This window comes from Monodelphis domestica, chromosome 6, assembly GCF_027887165.1.
Source record: "Monodelphis domestica isolate mMonDom1 chromosome 6, mMonDom1.pri, whole genome shotgun sequence".
NCBI classification, from domain to species: domain Eukaryota; kingdom Metazoa; phylum Chordata; class Mammalia; order Didelphimorphia; family Didelphidae; genus Monodelphis; species Monodelphis domestica.
The window spans coordinates 6,973,166-6,991,344 of record NC_077232.1 but is presented as its reverse complement, the minus strand read 5'-3'; the positions used below and the strand labels follow the sequence as shown (position 1 = coordinate 6,991,344).

General features: G+C 52.2%; 1 protein-coding gene across 1 annotated transcript; it reads left to right on the top strand.

Annotated features, from left to right (window-relative positions):
- Positions 1–11,320: 11,320 nt before the first annotated feature.
- On the top strand, positions 11,321–17,252 carry NPAS4 (neuronal PAS domain protein 4). The gene is made up of 8 exons (XM_056801290.1): positions 11,321–11,651; positions 12,292–12,443; positions 13,038–13,140; positions 13,242–13,509; positions 13,744–13,853; positions 14,421–14,556; positions 14,665–16,079; positions 16,472–17,252. The coding sequence occupies exons 1-8, from the start codon at positions 11,477–11,479 to the stop codon at positions 16,498–16,500; spliced, it is 2,388 nt and encodes a 795-aa protein (XP_056657268.1). The 5' UTR covers positions 11,321–11,476; the 3' UTR covers positions 16,501–17,252.
- Positions 17,253–18,179: the final 927 nt, after the last annotated feature.

Genomic DNA, 18,179 nt, shown 5'->3' with positions numbered 1-18,179 from the left:
ACCATCCCTAGCCTCTGCTTGGAGCTCTCCAGTGGGGAAAGCTCAGCCATTCGCAGGGAGCTCAGCCCACTCTGGTTAGGGAGATCTCCTGGCACCAAACATTTTTCTTTCATTTTCAAACCCCTTCCCTTCTATCTTAGAATCAATACTTTTTATTGGTGCCAAGACAGAAGAGTGGTAAGGGTTAGGCAATGGGGGTGAAGTGACTTGCCCAGGGTCACACAGCTGGGAAGTATCTGAGGCTAGATTTGAACCCGGGACCTCCCATCTCTAGGCCTGGCTCTCTATCCACTGAGCCACCTAGTTGCCCCCACTTCACAACTTTTTACCCAGGGATATTGCTGCTGGACGTATAAGACTGCAGGAAAGATCCTGTTTATATAATAATGTTCACCTCCTTTTTTTGGTCAATCAACAGGCATTTATGAATCACATATTCTGTGCGAGACAACAACAATAATAATAGCTAGAATGTTTACAGTGCTTTAATGTTTGCAAAGCACTTTCCAAACATCTCATTACCTATTTATTATATGATCTAATTATTATTATATTATTAGTTATTATCACTCCCTTTTTACAAATGAGGAAACTGAGGGAGACAGGGGTTAAGTTCTATGTATATAGTACATGGATTTATGTACTTGCCCAGCGTCACAGAGCTAGGAAGTATCTAGGGTCAGATTTGAACCTGGGACCTCCCATCTCCAGGCCTGGCTCTCTCTCCATTGAGCCAGCCAGCTGCTCCATCCCAGACATAGTCTTAGAGCAAGAAGAGACCGGACAGGTCACGTAGCCCAACCCTTCCCTCTTACAGAAGAGAAACTCCCTTGGAGCTCTTACACGAGGCCATTTCCGATGCCTCCCCTGGTTCCCCTGCCCCAGATGGCTTTGTATATTATTTTGTAAACGGTATGTGTGCAAATTGTTTCTTCTAACAGAATGAATGTAGGCTCCAAGAGGGCGAGAAGGGTTTCCTGTTTGTCTTCGGATTCCTAGAGCCAAGCACAGTCCATGCCACATAGTAGGTGCTTTAGAAGTGCTTCTGAATTCAGTGGCTTTCCCAAGAGTCTGTGGACAGGAAGGGCCACAGCTAAGATTTGAACTATGAACGTTGTCTCTCCTCCTGAACGGCTCAGATCTCCTAGGGGCTTGCTGGAAAATTGTCCAGGCAGGAGGAATGTTCTAGAGAATTCCAGAAGCGATTGTTGCTCTAGAGAATTCTGGGCAAAGTCGGGAGGTCTGCTTAAGTAATTACGTGACCCCAACGATTGAGGTAGGAGCTGTATCACCCCCTCCTCATCTGTGGGAAAGCAAATTCGGTTGGATTCAAATCACCAGAAGCCAGGCAATGTGCTGGACACTGGAGATGCCCTGGAGGAAGGCATGCTCCTGGTGACAGGTAAGGAACCACAAAGTGCAGGTAGAATTATTTCCAGAGGAAGTTAAAAACTGGGGACTGGTGGGGAGAGGGTAGCACTTGGAGATTAGGGAAGACTTCCTGTAGGAGGCATCATCCAAGTTGTGCTTTGAAGGACCATGCAATTTAGAGTTGAAAGGGACCCCGAGAGGTCATCTAGTCCAATCCCTTCATTTTACAGATGAGGAAGCTGAGGGAGGAAATAGGACAATGACTTGAGCAAGGTCTCAGCTAATAGTGATGGATTTCTGAGTGCAAAGTGTCATATTCCTAGTTACTCTGATTCCTGAGGCAATAAATTTCAAGATTATCTTGGAAAGAGAGTCCTCAGGTCTCAGCTTAGCCCTTAAAGCCCATCGTCATCGTATCAATAAATATTGAATAGAATTAAGGGAAGTTTTATTTGTCAAACCAACACCCTGCTGGGTGTTATTGGTGACATGCAAAGTTTTCCCAAGACTTGGTTCCTGCCTTATGGAAATCCCAGCATGGCACACTTGCAGGGCACTGGATTCGGAGACGAAATGTGAGTCCGAATCCTGCCTCCATCACTTACTGCCCATATGACCTTGGGCAAGTCACTTTTCCCCTCTGTATAGTGAGGGGGCTGGACTAGGAGGCCTCTGAGGTGCCTTCTAATTCTAGATTGCTGATCCTTTTTATCCTAAGCACAAATAGAACGAGCTGTGATGCCTGACTTGACAGATCAGAGTGTGCTTCGCACACGGTGCCACGTGAACTCTGAGGGAAGACTGTTGTTTCGGCTGACGGGGTGGGGGGGCGTGTTCAGGGAACTTTCATGGAGGAGATGGAAATAGAGTTGGACTTGAAAGGATGGGTAAGACTTTGACAGGTGAAGAGGGGGAGGAAAGACATGGGAAGAGCGTGAGCAAGGGCGCGGAGGCGGGATTACATGATCCTATTTAAAGCCTGGAGACATCCCGGCTTCCCTCGGAATCTCAGCCCAGTGTTTACTGCCTTCGCAGTCTGGAGGGGGTTCCTTCCACAAACCGGGTCCCTCCTCCACAAATCGCTGCTTGTGTCCTCTCATGCCATCCGACAGAGATGGAGGGGGACTGGCTAGCGTTCCTGGTAGGTCTGCTTCTGCCGCAAGCCCCTTAACGTTGGTGACCGCCTCCACTGCACACATCTGGGCCCAGAGCGGGGAAGTGGCTGGTCCAAGGTGTCCGGGATTAATGGTCCGTGTGGTCACGGGCATTCTCAGCAAGGTCTCCTCCTCGGCCCAAGCTTGGAAGCACACCATCTCTCACCCCTGAGCCTTGGGGCGGGCTTGTCCTTATGGCTGGACTTCCCTTTCCTCTTCATCCCTCCATGTCAGAAGTTCTAACTCCCTTCAAGGCTCAGACACGTGTCACCTTCCCAAGTGAGACTCTTCTTGATCGCCTCCCCATCCGATATTATTGGATATTTGTTCTGTGCTTATTTAGCTATGAACTCACTATCCACTTCTCTCCGTAGAATGGAAGCTCCCGGAGGGCAGGGACTGTTTCGGGGAGGGGGGATCCTCAACGCCCAGATTGTTGAATAAATGAATGAATGAGTAGATGGTCCAGTTTTAGTTCTTTCCACTTTCCCACAGGGTGACCGATGTCTAAGCCCTTTGGTCATCTCTCCACACTCTTCGTGATTTCTCTAAAGCTGTGTTTCTTGCCATCTTTGAGCTGTAGTATTTGCTCCTTGGTTTATGTTTGGAGAGAAGGGTTTCCCTCCGGGAAGATGCCTCCTGTGCCATATATGGTCCATTTCTCCAACTGACCCAGGTCTAGCTGGAACAGGGAGCCCAGCATCCAGGGCTGCCTGACCCCGATTCAGAATCTACTCCAAGCCATCCTCAGAGCCAATGAAGGAAGTCAGTGATACGAGGATCCAGCTGTAGTCTGTGCTGGACCCTGAAGAAAAGAATCTCAGTGCCCATCTAGTCCAACCCATCCGTGGCTGCCCCAGATCACACTCTGGAACACTTGGCATTAATAGTTACCTAGCCATGGCCTGAAACCCTCCAATGATGCCCCCTTTTCTCTCCCCTCTCTTCTCCTCTGCTTTTCTCCTTCCCTTACCACCTCCAGAGACAGTCCATTAGACTCTAGAACAGCTGACATTATTAGAAAGGCTTTCCTGACATCCAACCTCAGCTTTTACCCCTCAGTGGCCATGTGGCCAACCCCAAATCCCTCCTTTCCAGCTTCCTGATAGGTCTCCAGTCACATCACTAATGATCCCCCTTCAGGAGGCTCCTGTTGGACACGGCCCCACATCCGTGGCCTGGCCACCAGCAGGCCCATCACTTCTAGAATGCACTTTGAAAGTCTTCTCTTCACAGAGACGTGCCATTTTTACCTCACCTCCATTTCTGACAAATTCTTTCCTGGCTCCCTCTCCAGTAATAACCAAGCCTTGTAATAAAAAAAAAAAGAAGAGGAAACAAGGCAGTCAGTTCAGCATCAATTGGGTCTTACAGCATATGGAATATTCCAACATATTCCACTCCACCTCTCCCTGGGCCTCACCACAGCCTCAGTTGTTTGGGGAGACTTCCACGGCATACTTAGCCTCTTTCAGCATCACTTGGCTCCTCGTTTCTCCAGGAAGTCTCCTCTAACCACTGCATCGATTCCTCCTTCTGGTCTCCCAGAGCCCTAAGCATTGGCATCATACAATCTGACCCTTGTAAATACACATATTGTATATGGGGTCCTCATCTTGCCTCCTTCAGCCAGCCTATAGGGTCCTAAGGGCACAGCTATGTCTTCTACTTCTGCACCCATTAGGCCTAGTAGCGTTATTGGAGCTCAGCACCCGATGGATTCGGTCTTGCCCATCTGCTTGGTTGGGAAGAGGAGCATGACCTCGCCAAACTTCTCTGTGTGGCTTGTGTCTGGTGAGGGTAATGGGAAAAGCGTGAGCTTTAGAGTCAGAGGACTTGGATGTGTGGCCTTATGCAAGTCACCTACCTATCCAGGCCTCATCTGAAAAACAGGGGCTTAGACTACATTTCCAGCTTGTAGTCCTATCATCTTTTGTACATACGCCACTTCCCAGACCCAGAGTCCTCTCTTTTCCCTAATCCTCTAACTGACCCCCTCTTTCTCCTGTGGAATCCAGCTCCAAGGCCACCTCTTTCAGGAAGCCTCATTCAATGAATACCAACCAACTCTTTCCCCTGGAAGTGCTTGAACTTGTGGAAGGAAGTGGTTGTATGTTTGTCAAGTCCTTTTGTGTACCTGCACTCTCTCCTCAGTTGGACTCCAAGTCCTTTGAGGGTAGAGACCTGCTGTTCCGCATCCCTTGTTTTCCTGGGATCCATGCATGAGATCTGTCCATAGCCGGTGCTGATACCATCTTCTTGAGGACAATTTTTTTCATCTAGACATTAACCCCAAATCCCCGAGTCATGGACGAGAAGATAACAAGTCCAAGTCACCCTCCCTCCAGAGGGGTGGAACAGAGTATGGTGGCTGTTCATTGGCTGAGCCTGTGTATGTTGCCATGGAAACAGGAGGCGGAGAAACATTCCTGCAGAGAGATGCTACTGAACATCTCCCTGCACCTCTGAAGGCCCTGGCCTGTCCACATTGTGTGAGGTGGCACTGCATAAGGGGGAGAGTAGAATGAGTGGCCATATCTGTTTATCTGTCCCTCCAGTGGCTGCATAATATTTAGAAAAAGGCTGTGGGATGCTGGAGCCTAGAGGTCACATTTTCCTCATCCCACTCCTCACTCCAAGGATGGAAGCTGAGGGGAGGTGTGGCTGTGGTCTGCCCACAACCAAAGCACACAGTGATGGGCAATGCCCTTCTATAAGTGAAGAAGAGAAAGAAACAGAAGAAATCCCCATCTGGCCAACCAGAGAGGACATCTTATACAGCTTGAGCATGGGAAGGACCCTTAGAACTTAGAATACCAGAGATGGAAGGGACTGCACACATAAGTTAACAGAGCTGGGATGAACCTGAAACATAAAATAGTAGAGCTGGAAGGAATCTGAGAACAATGAATATAGACTTTCAGATCTAGAGGGTACCTTAGAACAGAGAGAACAAAGGATCTAACAGGCAGAACACAGAATATAGAATGTTACGTCTGGGAGGAAACTTAAAAAATGGACTGTCAGAGCTGGGAGAGATTTTAGATCATAGAACTGTAGATATGGAAGGAACCTTAGAACACAGAGTATGAATGTCAGATCTAGAAGGCATCTTAGAACAAATGATGAAAGCTGTAAGAGATGAAAGAGGCCTTAGAAATTTTGTAATCCAACTTCCTTATTTTATAAAGCAGGAAATTTAAGAGAAAGCAGCAATGAATTCTAAGGTCCCACAGTAAGTTAATAGCTTTTAGGACCAAAATCTAAGTCTCCAGAACACTGTTCTTTCGATTAATTCAAAACTTTGATAAAGGCAACTGACCTCTCTCACCTTGGTTTCAATATTCTAGGCAGAGATACCTTATCACTGTATTTTCCCAGCTTTTTCATCTCTATAATTGTGTCAAATTGTCTTGAAAGCTCCCCAGATTCAGGAGCTCTCTTTACTCTAGCATCCCCAGGAGTGATGGAGCTGTCCAATTGGCTATTTGTGGACAGAGCTATAGTATGATTCTTTGGGTTCCAATCTAGAGTGATGCCATTTCTGTATTGAGCCAAGACCAGGAGCAAACCAGGGATTTAGAGCCATCAAAGCATTTGGCAGGAAAAGCTGAGCTCACACTCGAAAGTGATGTGGATTCAGTGGCTCCCTGCCAGCCTTGGTCTAGAGCTTTCTGGGTATTGGGGTTAGCTTGGTCCCTTCCTAGAGCTGTCACCTACATTCAGACTTTCCTCGGGTCTTGAGCTGCCCATAGTCAGGAGTCTAGAGATCACCAGACCTTCTCTGTCTACTGCAGCATTATTTGCAGTTAGGTCAAGGTATGGAGGGATCTTTCTAGAACCTTCTAGTCTGTCATCTGACTGGACAAGCAATCAAGTTTCAGTCTGAGCTGAGATTCTTGGACTTCTGTTCAATTTCTCTGTAATGCCAAAGGATGCCAGGAGGTTAAACCTCCCTCTAGAATAAGCATCTCCATCTGGGTTGACAGATGAAGTATTCTAATACCTCCCTAGAGATGTTTTGACTCTTCGGGACTCTAGAAAGCCCTAAGGTTTCCATAGAGAAAGCATAGCTCCCTAGAGATGTAAGATTACCACCCAACAGCCATTTCTCTCCAGACAGGGGCTGCCTAGCCAAAGCCAAAGCCAGAGAAGGAGATTAGCCCCCTAAATTGACCCCCTTCTGGATAAGGTGGCAGGGGAGAAGGGAGGGGTGATCCCCCAGGAACCCACTAAAACCATTCAAGGCAGGAGCCAGGGACTGCATGGCCTGTTCTTGCTATAAAAAGCCCTTTTTCGGGAAAAAAATCATAAAGGAAGAAATCAGCCAATCCCTCCCTGATGCCATCACCTCTTCTTGGTGAATTTTTCGGGGAAGGAGTGGGCGGGTTGCCATGGCAACAGATGCGAGCTCGGCTCCGTAAAGGAGGGACCTTGATATTTTTTTCCTCTCTTTCTCTCTCTTGGTTGTGTGTGTGTGCACACTCCACAGATTTTTTATAGATCTAAAGAAACCCCTCCTCTCCATGCAGCACCCCAAATATGGAGCGATGGAAAACCACACACTCCCCCAGAATAGGGAAGATTCAGGATGGCCCCAGGGGGGAGGAAAGCCCCCACCCCTAGCATGGAGGGCTCCTCCTCCTCCTAAAGGAGTGCATGCATTGGGGAGGGGGTGCTTCCCAAAGATTTGAGGGCTAATTGGGAAAAAGGGATGAGGGATAAAGGAGATGAAGGAGAGACTCAGGCTACATGCACCAGGGGTGATCAGAGAACAAGGAGACTGAGGCAGAGGGTGAAATGAATTGGATTGGGAAGAGCAAGGGCATTCACAGTTTTATACAGAGACAGACAGACAGACAGACAGACCCAAGTACACATATGCAGATATAGACAAACACATGGAGAGATACACGGAGATAGTTCCCCACAGATAGATGCAGACATGCAGAGACAAACGCAGACGCAGACCCAGACACAGATAGACACAGACGCATAAACACACACAGACGCACAGACATCGACAAATACAGACAGAGTTCCATCCATACACGTGCATATAAATACGCACAGACCCCACAAAGATAGATCCAGGCAGGTGCACACCGAGATGGATATAGATGCACACACATGGATGCAGACAGACACAGATCCACATGTAAACACATGCAGACAAAGACAGGCAGCTACATACACAGCTAGCCACTCATTCACACATATGCTTCCCCAGGCCAGCTCCCACACAGCCATTGCATATATATGTATTGCCCTAACCCAGCACCAAAGGGCTTCATGGCTATGTGCATGTTTTTGTGTTTGTTTATCCTTGCTATTTGTGTCTCTATCTCAAGCACTGAGTTTTCTTTCCTTCTCCCATCTCGTTTTATTTATCCCCTGCCCCCTTATTCGAAGAGCTTTCTCCCCATCACCCTCCTAAGCCCCCTCTCTCCAGAAAAACTGGGGTCCCTAGCCCCCTAGCTTGCTTAAAGCAAAGCTCTTCATTCCTGGGTCCATCCAGCACTCTCCCTCCCAGTCCAGGAGCGGGGGTGACTCAGCTGGGGCCAGGATGACTCACTGCGACAGTATTTTTAGCACCGGCCAGGAGCTCTCTAGCGGTGCCAGCCGCCCCCCTCCTCCTGCCTGCTATTTCTGAACCGTCACTGGTGATATAAATAGCTCCTCTCCCACGGCCTGAAGCTGCTTCCAGGTTATTTTTGGTTCTGAGAAGTTAAAAATAACTACACAGAGGTGGGAGGCCAGGGGGTTGGGGGCTGGTCTGGGAAGAAGGGAGCTTGGGGTAACTAGATCTTCTTGCCTTGAACTAAAGTAGACTAGGTTTATTTTACCACCCCCCCAACACACACACACACACACACACATTTGTCCTCTTTCAGGTCCTATTGCCCCCCAGACCCCAGAAATCCTACTCTCCAAATCCCACCCTTCATTCATCCATGTTTCCTCCTAGAATCCAGATATCCTGCCCCACAGTCCCCAGTAGAGATTTGACAGGCTGCAGAGGGAGATTCCCTGAGGGTGGTGGATTTCCTAGTGTTTACAAGGTGGTATGGGGGAAGGAGACAGGCAGGAGACTTGAATGGGGGCAGCCAGGAGGGGGAGCTGCACAGACAGGCAAACAAGTGCACAAATATAGACAAATAGATACAAATAGACAGACACAGAATTAGGTTCATACGTAGGGACCCTGACTTAGATTAGCAGGTCCTGGGGCAGATTGGATATTTAGCTGGGCCTCTTGGGATAGGAGCTGAGGTACTTTCAGCACCACGGACAGCGATCCAGAGCCGCTTCATTCATTCATTTAATCTACATACTAGACAAGTGTCACTGATGGGTGCTCTGGGGAAGGGAGGGAAGAGGGACGTCTCTTCCCACCCCGAAACGTCTTCTCTGTCCCCTACTTCTCCCATCATGTTTCCATGAGCATCTGGATGGGAGGCTAGGAGGAAAGGGGGAGAGTGAGATCATCTGGGAGAAGAGACTGAAAGAGAGGTCACATGGAGAGAAAGGGACGAAGAGGGGGCAAAAACAGTTTGGGGTGGAGGGTGGTGGATATAGAGGCATCAAATTTACATCCAAACACAGAGACAGAGAGATAGAGACAGAGAGACAGAAGCATTACACCTGTCTACCCTAATGACCCTCTGCCTCCTTACGCCACCGTTGGAGAGGAAGGACAGAAGGATGTACCTATGGGGGCCTCAGCTAAAATGTAGGAAAAGGTAAGAAACTTGCCTTTGAAATTAGGATTCTGTATGCGGAGCCATGGTTGGCCTCTTTTTCTGTGTACAACTCTTCCCCCCTCCCCAAGCACTCAGTATATATTCCTACAGGGCAGTTCTGAGCAGTACTCTTGCCCTTCTCCATCCCCCAAATTCCTGTTTTCAGAATCAGATGTCCAACTAACAGCCCATCCTATTCCCTCTTTATCAAACATCAGAGTTTATATGTGCCCCCCTCCAGATCTGGAAGGTCCCAGCTTCCCAGGAAGAGGGTCCACCATTCAGCATCTCTGCCTCCTCTCCCTTTCCAAATCCAGGAGTCCCTATATATAGCTCCTTCTTCCTAGGCTCCTAGGAGAGGACCTCTTTCATCTTGAGTGGATATAGTGTGGCCTTCCTCGTTAACTTCCACCTAGGAGAGGGTTATACAGGGCCCGACAGAGATGGCAACCAAGAAATAGAGTGAGGCAGAGCTAGAGACTCAAACAAATAGAAAGAGAGAGCAAAAGAGATAAAGAGCTTCAGAAAAGAGACAGAATGTGACAGAGATACCAAGTAAAAGAGAGAAACAGAGGCAAAAAAGACAGAAAGGAGAAAGAGAATGTTATCTCTCATGAGACCGAGACATACTTTTAAGGGGGGGGGGGGCTTCAGAAGGAAATGGAAGGCAAAGGCAGACAGAGACCCAGAAACCCAAAGAGGCCGAGGGAAAGATACAAGGAGAGATTTGGAGACTGAAAGACAGAGTTGGGAAAAGGCTGAGAGTGAGGGGAGGGACGGAGGACAGCCGGACAGACAGACAGAGAGTAGTGGGACAAGCTGAGAGCCGGAGAGGGCACCCAGGGAGAATGCGGGCTCTTTCTCTAGCGCCTCGCCCCCAGAGGCCCAGCGGCTGGGGAAAGGGGGCGGGGGAGCCTTTAAAAGCAGAGAGCTGAAGCACAGAGGCCCCGCCCCGCCGGCCGCGCCAGGAGGTTTCCTGCCCTAATATGGAGTTGGGATTCCCCTGGCCCCGCCCCCGCCCCCCGCCCCCGGCCCAGTGAGGCAAGGGGAGGGTGCTGGAAGGGAGAAGGACGCAGAGAAGCCAAAACTAAGGCTGGGGGAGGGGAGAGGAGGGGATCCCTTTGGGTGGAGGAAGAGGAGCCGGCCCCGGCGGGGCGCAGGGATACCTGGGTCCCAGTTCTAAACCTCGAAGGGTTCTTTCTTTGAATCTTAGTTGCCACCTCCCCTCCATACCCCCGGGACTTCTCTCGTACGCCCCTCGGCCTGAGGACCCCCTGTATTGGGGAGCCGGAGAAAAAGACCCGAGAGAGGGAGATGCGAAGAGAAACATCCCCCTTCAGACCATTAGTCAGTCTAGGACTCCCACCGGACGGGCCCAGGGAAAGAGGGACAGGGACTTTGAAAAAAAGGCCTCCAGGGGGCACTAGAGAGCCCGTGGGAAATCCTGCTCGGGCCAACCAAGTCTTCCTCACATCGCCTCCCCCCATCCCCTTCCCCTCCCGGGGGGATATTTGGGGATGCAGGGGCTGCGGGGCCGCTGCGCAGACTAAAAGGAGGCAAGACCCTAGACCACAAGGCACAGAGCTCTCGAACCCTGGGCTGGAGACACGAGATCAGAATCGGATACTGGGTTGGGGGGAAGGAAAGGGGGCTGAAGGGGGATCACTACTCTTCCCTACTGCCAAAAGGCCCTTCTCCAGCTTTCCGCAGGCCCCTGCACTCTAGAACCCCTGATTTTTCTCTTGCACGGCTGCGCTGCGCCTTGGCTCCATCCCCTCCAGCCTCGGCCCCCTCCTTTGCTTCTCTTTTCCCCCTGCACCACCCCTCCCGCAGTTCCCCCTCCCTCTCTGGTTCTACGTCATGCGGATGACGTCGGAGGCTGGGGAGGGAGGAGGAGCGGGGGCCCCCCCAGCCGGCGGCTCCCCGTGCAGCTCGCTTGGCCCGGCCCCCAGCTCCCCCCGCCCCCCTCCCCGTCCCTGAATCGGGCCCCCCACGCCCGGCTGGGGCTATATAAAGCGAAGCGAGGCGGGCGAGGGGGGCAGAGCTGCCAATCGGAGCCCGAGAGAGGGAGAGAGAGAAAGACAGAGAGAGAGAAAGAGAGACCGAGAGAGACGGGGGAGAGAGAGGAGGAAGAAGCCGAAGAAGGCGCGTCGGGGCGGGTACCCAGGTGTCCAGGGCGCCCGGGCGCGAGCTCCGCCGCCAACAGCCATGTACCGCTCCACCAAGGGCGCCTCCAAGGCGCGGCGGGACCAGATCAACGCGGAGATCCGGAGCCTCAAGGAGCTCCTTCCACTGGCCGAAGCGGACAAGGTGCGGCTGTCTTACCTGCACATCATGTCGCTAGCCTGCATCTACACCCGCAAGGGCGTCTTCTTTGCCGGAGGTGAGCGGGACTGGGCTGACGGAGACCTTGATGGGAGTCCGGGGCTAGGAGGATACCAGGTTGGGAGACCCTAGGAGCCCACAGGGAAGCGACCCAGAAGTGCCAGGCTTTCCTCCTTTGCTCCCCGAGACCTTAGGTTGCTTAGCTTAGTGTCGGCACGCTGGACTGGGAAGCTACACGAGTGCAATAGTCTCCAGTCCAAAAGGGCGCATCCCGTTCGCAGGAAAGTGCAGGGAAGCGTAGGGAAGTGAGATAGAGCTGCCTGGAACCTGAGGCTCTGTCCGAGGTTCTGACGCTGCCGTCCGAGCATTAGTCTTCGGGGATCGCTGGTGCTGAACCTGAGGAGCCTTAGCGGCGGACGCTGCTGTCCATGGTTCTGAACCTCCCTGTGGTCTGAGTGTACTCTCCCCAGCTAGGGCGGCACAGAATTCGATCAACAGGTTCCCCAGCCAGGAGAGATCGGGGAGTGGGGTCAACAGGTGGGCGCTACTCCTGGGGCTGATCCACTGGGATCCCTTGGATTCCTGAAGATCAACTCCTCGCCTCTCCCTCCAATATACCATTCTCTATTCCTGTCTCCAGGCTCCTGGAGCGTCTCTTCCCTTCCCTCCTGACTCACCCTCCTTCTCTCTCCCAGCAGGCGCCCCTCTGACTGGCCCAGCTGGGCTGCTTTCAGCGCAGGAGCTGGAAGATATCGTGGCGGCGCTGCCGGGATTCCTGCTCATGTTTACAGCTGAGGGAAAGCTTCTCTATCTGTCCGATAGCGTGAGCGAGCACTTGGGCCATTCCATGGTGAGTGTCTTGTTGTGAAGGGAATTGACCAGGGCACAGGTAGACCCAACCAGAGAAGCTTTTCCCATCCTAGAGGATTCTTATCACAGCTGGGGCATGAAAACAACTGAAAGTTCAATTTGACTATTCAGAGGTTTTCTGAGGATCCTGGAAAACTCTCTCCGTGTCTCTCTCTCTCCTAGTTAGAAAATAGAATAATGTAGTTGAGAGAACAAGGGGCTTGGATCCAGAAGCCAGGGGCTAATCCCAGGTCCTCAGTGTAGCCAGTTACATAGTTAATGCTGTGACTGTCAGTACATAAATGACTTCCCCTCCCTGAGTCATTGCCACACCTGTGCCATGGGGCTTGGATCTGCAGGTCTCTTGCAGCTCTGTGCTCCTACTCCATCCTGGGATTGTCTGTTTGGTGACTGTATCCCATGGGACCTGACAATGTTACAAATCAGGGTTTAAGGGACTAGGAAACCAAAGTAGCCTAGGGTCACCACTGAGGGGCTGAGGCTACCAAATGCACAGAGTGGATGTTGTGAATAGTGGGGTTTGGCTTCCATTCACTGATAGTCCTCTTTCTTTCCACCTCTTCCTCCTCCACAGGTGGATCTGGTTGCCCAGGGTGACAGCATCTATGATATTATTGACCCTGCTGACCACCTCACTGTCCGTCAGCAGCTGGCTCTGCCCTCCGTGCCTGACACTGGTGAGTACTTTGCTTCCTCCCCTTTTCTTTGCCTTCTCCTCCATTGGCCAAGCCTTCTTTCCTAGTCTTCCTCTCACTGACTCCCTTTTCTCTCCCCTCAGATCGACTTTTCCGATGCCGATTCAATACTTCCAAGTCCCTGAGGCGCCAGAGTGCAGGCAACAAGCTGGTGCTCATCCGAGGCCGCTTCCACCCTCACCCGCCTGGAGCCTACTGGGCAGGCAATCCCGTCTTCACAGCCTTCTGTGCTCCACTTGATGCCCGAGCCCGCCCTGGGCCAGCATCTGGCCCTGGAGTGGCCTCCATCTTCTTGGCTGTGTTTCAGAGCCGTCATGCCAAGGACCTAGCCCTGCTGGATGTCTCCGAGAGGTGAGCTTGGGTGCCTGGATCATGAGGAGGAAGGCAGAGCTTCTGCTTCCAGGGATGGCACATTTGGCTTCCAAGAATCATGGGAGAGCCAGGGGCTTGAAGGAATAGTTGGGCTGGGATGTAGCCAAAGGAGTTGGTGTCTGGGAGGGCATGAGCTGGGATTCAGGGGTGCAGGATGCTTGGGTATCAGGATGGGAGAGCAGAAAGCTGACCTCCTGCCTTCGCCCCTCCTAGTGTCCTAGTCTACCTGGGCTTTGAGCGCAGCGAGCTGGTCTGTAAATCATGGTATGGACTTCTGCACCCTGAGGACCTGGCCCACGCTTCGGCCCAGCACTACCGCCTGCGTGAGTGTCCCAGTGCATCCATGGGGCAGGAGCAGAGATAGGAGGGATGCAGAATCAGGACTAATCTGGGGAGGAGCTAGGCCAGAGTGGGGAGGAAAAGGTCAGTGGTACTGATGTGCCTTAGGATGAAAGCCTTCAAAGAAAGGCAACATGGTGCAGTGAAGAGAATGCTTGATTTGGAATCAGAAGATGGGACTTTAGCTCCAAGGTCAAAAACTGAACTTGGCAAGTCAGGTGACCTTTCTGGGCCTCAGTTTCCTCATCTGAAAAATGAGGATTTGATTAGATGATGGCCAAGGTCCCTGCTGGCTCTAAATCTATGATATCACGAATCTATACACAGATAGGTTTTGGCTAGGATTGAGATGAAGGTGACATCAGGGTTAGACTTCCAGGGACAGAGCATGTAGGGAAGGGAGTTGAGTACAACCCCCTGGGTCAGGTAGGTAGCAGAGAAGTCAGGACTAGGGTTAAATTATATCAGGTAAGAGGTGGGCTTTTAGGGCTGGGGAAGTGGTGGTGGCTAGTGGGCACTGGGTTAATCCTCCAATTCTTCTTTTTCTTTAGTGGCCGACAGTGGAGATGCTCAGGCAGAAATGGTTGTGAGACTGCAGGCCAAGGCTGGAGGCTGGGTATGGGTATACTCCCTGATGCATCCTGAGGGTTCAGATGGCCCCATCACTGCCAACAACTACCCAATCAGGTGAGCTGAAGTTCAAGATTCAGGATGGGCACTGGATAAAGAGTTGCTTGGGTTCTTGGGAAAAGAAATCAGGCTTCTCATCCCAATTCCTCTCTTCTTCCTACCTAGTGACTCGGAAGCCTGGTGCCTTCGCCAGCAGCTCAGTTCTGAAGATGCCCATTTGGCTTATGTTCTGGGCACCTCAACGGCACCAAGCACCTTCTCAGAAAGCCTCCTCTCCCCAGCCCAGTGCACAAGCCCTGACCCGACTTTCACCTCAGCTGTGGGGGGTCCCAGAAGCACAAACTTCCCCACGGGCCCAGAACTGGCATCCATTTCTTCTGCACAGCAGCTGCCTCAGCCTCCCAAGGAATTGGACTTTAATTATTTGGCATTCCCAACAGGCCCCGAGTCTACCTTCCAAGGAGATCTGTGCAAAGATTTTGTGTGCACCCCACCATACACACCTCACCAGCCAGGGGGCTGTGCCTTCCTCTTCAGCCTCCAAGAGCCCTTCCAAACCCATATTTCCACCTCTTCTGGCTCCATCCACGAGCAGCTGACTCCCAGTACTGCCATCTTCCCTGACCAGCTGACCCCCAGCAGTGCCACTTTTCCTGAGCTGACCAGCCCCATCCAAGGCCAGTTGACTGATACCACAGCCCAGCCCTATGAAGACCAGCTGACTCCCTGTGCCACAACTTTCCAAGACCAGTTGATGTCCAACACTGCCACCTTCCAGGAGCAGTTGGCCAGCCCTGTCCAAGAACAACTGACCCCACCAAGCACAGCTTTCCAAGCTCAGCTGGCCAGCCCCAGCCGAACCTTCCCAGACCAACTGAGCCCTAACCCCACCAAACCTTACTTCCCCCAAGATGGCTGCAGTTTTCTCTATGAGAAGTTGCCCCCCAGTCCTAACAGTCCTGGTAATGGGGACTGTACTCTCTTGGCTCTGGCCCAGCTCCGGGGGCCACTATCTGTGGACGTGCCCCTGGTGCCTGATGGCTTGCTTACCCCAGAGGCCTCTCCAGTCAAACAGAGTTTCTTCCATTACTCAGAAAAGGAGAAAAGTGAGATAGACAGACTTATCCAGCAGATCAGCCAGCTGGCCCAGGGCATGGATTGCCCTTTCCCAGCAGAGCCCGGAGCCGAGGGGCTTGAACCCCTGGGCCAAAGCCTGTCCTTCCCGGGGGCTGGTCCCCCTATATTCAGCCTAGACCTTAAATCCTGGAAAAGCCAGGAGTTGGCATTCTTGGATGCTCCAGAGGACCATTTCCTGGAAGAGAAGTCTGTGGAAGACATCTTCATGGGCCTCTCCACCCCAACCCCCCAGGGGGAGTGGGGACCAGGGGGTCCTGAGACTTCAGGCCCAGGGGGGGCCCCGTCGCCCTGCACCGACCTGTCCCCAGAAGATCACAGCTTCCTGGAGGACCTGGCCGCATATGAAACCGACTTTGAGACAGGTGTCTCAGCGTTCCCCTATGATGGAAGTAGCGATGAGTTGTATCAACTCCAGAGTCATGTTCAAGACAGCTTCCATGATGGTGAGCATGACATAAATAATGGCAGCCCATCCATTGGCCTCAGAAGCACTTAAGAGGGAGGGAAGAATCTGGTCCACAGATGGGGAAACTGAGAGTTGGTGCCTTGTCCCGCACTAACAGCACTCAATAGTCCTGGGATTGAGAGTAGAAGTGCTGGCGGGTCTCCTAACTCAATCCAGTATTTTTTCCATCAGGAAAAAGAGAGAAAGAAAAGGCTGACTTATAACCTGGAGGAGCAGACAGCAGGATAGGATCTGCCCCATTTCCCCACTCCGTCTCAGCCTTGCTAGCTCAGACCCTTTTCCAGAACCCCGCCTGGAGAGGAGGGACCCGTGGTGTGGCTTTGCCCAGGCTTCTCTAACTCTGCTCCCTTCTCTTTTCTCTTTCCTCAGATGGAAGTGGAGGGGAACCAACGTTCTGAATAAGTCTGTGACTTAACGCTGTTGAGTATGACATATTGTCATCATGGAGTGGAGATGTGCTCCACCACCCCGGGAACTTTCGTGGGATCCTCGGGGACTCGGAGGGGATGTGTCTGATCCCTCCCACCCTGAAGGATGGGAAGGGGGGAGGAAGGGTGGTGGGGAGAAGTGGAAGGGGAATTATTTTTAGAATCAAGAGACTTTGAGCAATCCTAGTTTCCATCTCAATCTGTATTCACTCGTAGTGAGTTGGGATTCCATACAGAGAATGGGGGAGTCACAGCTTCCCTTCCATGCTGTCCAAGGGGCCTGGGGGGAATTCTCCACTCCCAGGGGCCATAGGGGTCCCTGGGCTTCTGTGGGGGAAAAGGCAGGCCCTGGACTAGCCAGTGCCCCATGGGGGCTCTTGACACTCACGTAGAATTGTCTACACTCCAGTAACAGGATTTCAATTCCTCTGAACGCCGCCTGCAGCGGCTTTTCCTGTGACTTTTGCGCCCTGCGCCTGGGGTGGGGGGCGTGAAGCGACTCTATCATTTCTTTCCCATGAAGGAAGACAGATCTGTCGTCACGCCATGTGTGTGTGTATGAGTGTGAGAGTGAGTGAGCGCGCGTGTGAGTGTGTGTGTCTACACACAAGCAGGCAGGGATCACCTGGCTGCTGTGTCGGCCCCCGGGCCTCCATGCAGTGAAACTTGTGGTGCTGTGTTGACTTTGTAACCAACTTTATAATAAAGTCCGGTTCGCCTTTTTTGTAGCCTGGTGTGGTTGGCTGATGTAGACAGAAGAGGGCTGGGGGTAGGCGAGCGGACCCTTGGTGGGGGATCAGAAGCCACAACCTGCCTGGGAAGAGCTCTGGCCCAGGGTCCGAGGGCTGCCGGCTCTGGGTCTGGGGCTCATGCCAGCCACTTCCTTTCCCCAAAGGGGTGATGGAGGGGCAGATGTCGAGATCGTGGGAGTTCTCAAGGAGGCCTAAGCCTCATTTGTCCCCAGGAGAATGAGGCCAGACAGTGAGAGCTAAAGGCTTTGGGTCCGAGCTTCTCCCTCCTCCTGGCTCCACCCAAAGCTGGCCATCTAGTCCTGGGTCCCAGAAGCCCCTCCCCTAACGCAGGCCCAAGAGCCTTGCCTTGGCATGTCCCTATGCTGAGCAAGTCTCCCTTTCCCTTTGGCGTGCGGGAGGATGAACACGGGCTGGTGGAGGCTGTGAACTTCTCAGGTAGATCTGACGAAGCTCGACGAATGAGAAGTCAAGAGAAAGAGCCCGCAGGCTCAGCCCCGCTCTGAAGGCGACCAGTCTAGAGGGAAGGAAGCGGGGTGGGGGGGCTCTTTCACAGTCAGCACATTCCGGCCCCGAGCACCCCAGATTCCAGCCGGTCATTCTTCCCGAAGCCCTGCGTGCCAAGGCCTGCAGCCTCAGAAGGCCCCTGAAGTCCTAACGGAAGAGCAGGGCTGGGGCCTTTAAGACTCGGAGGCTCGCCAATAAGACTTCGGAAAGCAAAGATTTCCTGCCCCCTCCTTTCCAGCCCGACACGCCGCTGCTTGTTCCTCCTCCCAAGTTGGGGGGGGGGAGGGGGAGGCACCTCATTCCCAGATGCCAGCCTGAGCTGCCTCAGTCACAGAATGGGTTCTTGTCCTCCTCACAAATATCTCTCTGCTACCTACTGGAGAGAGTCCCTGA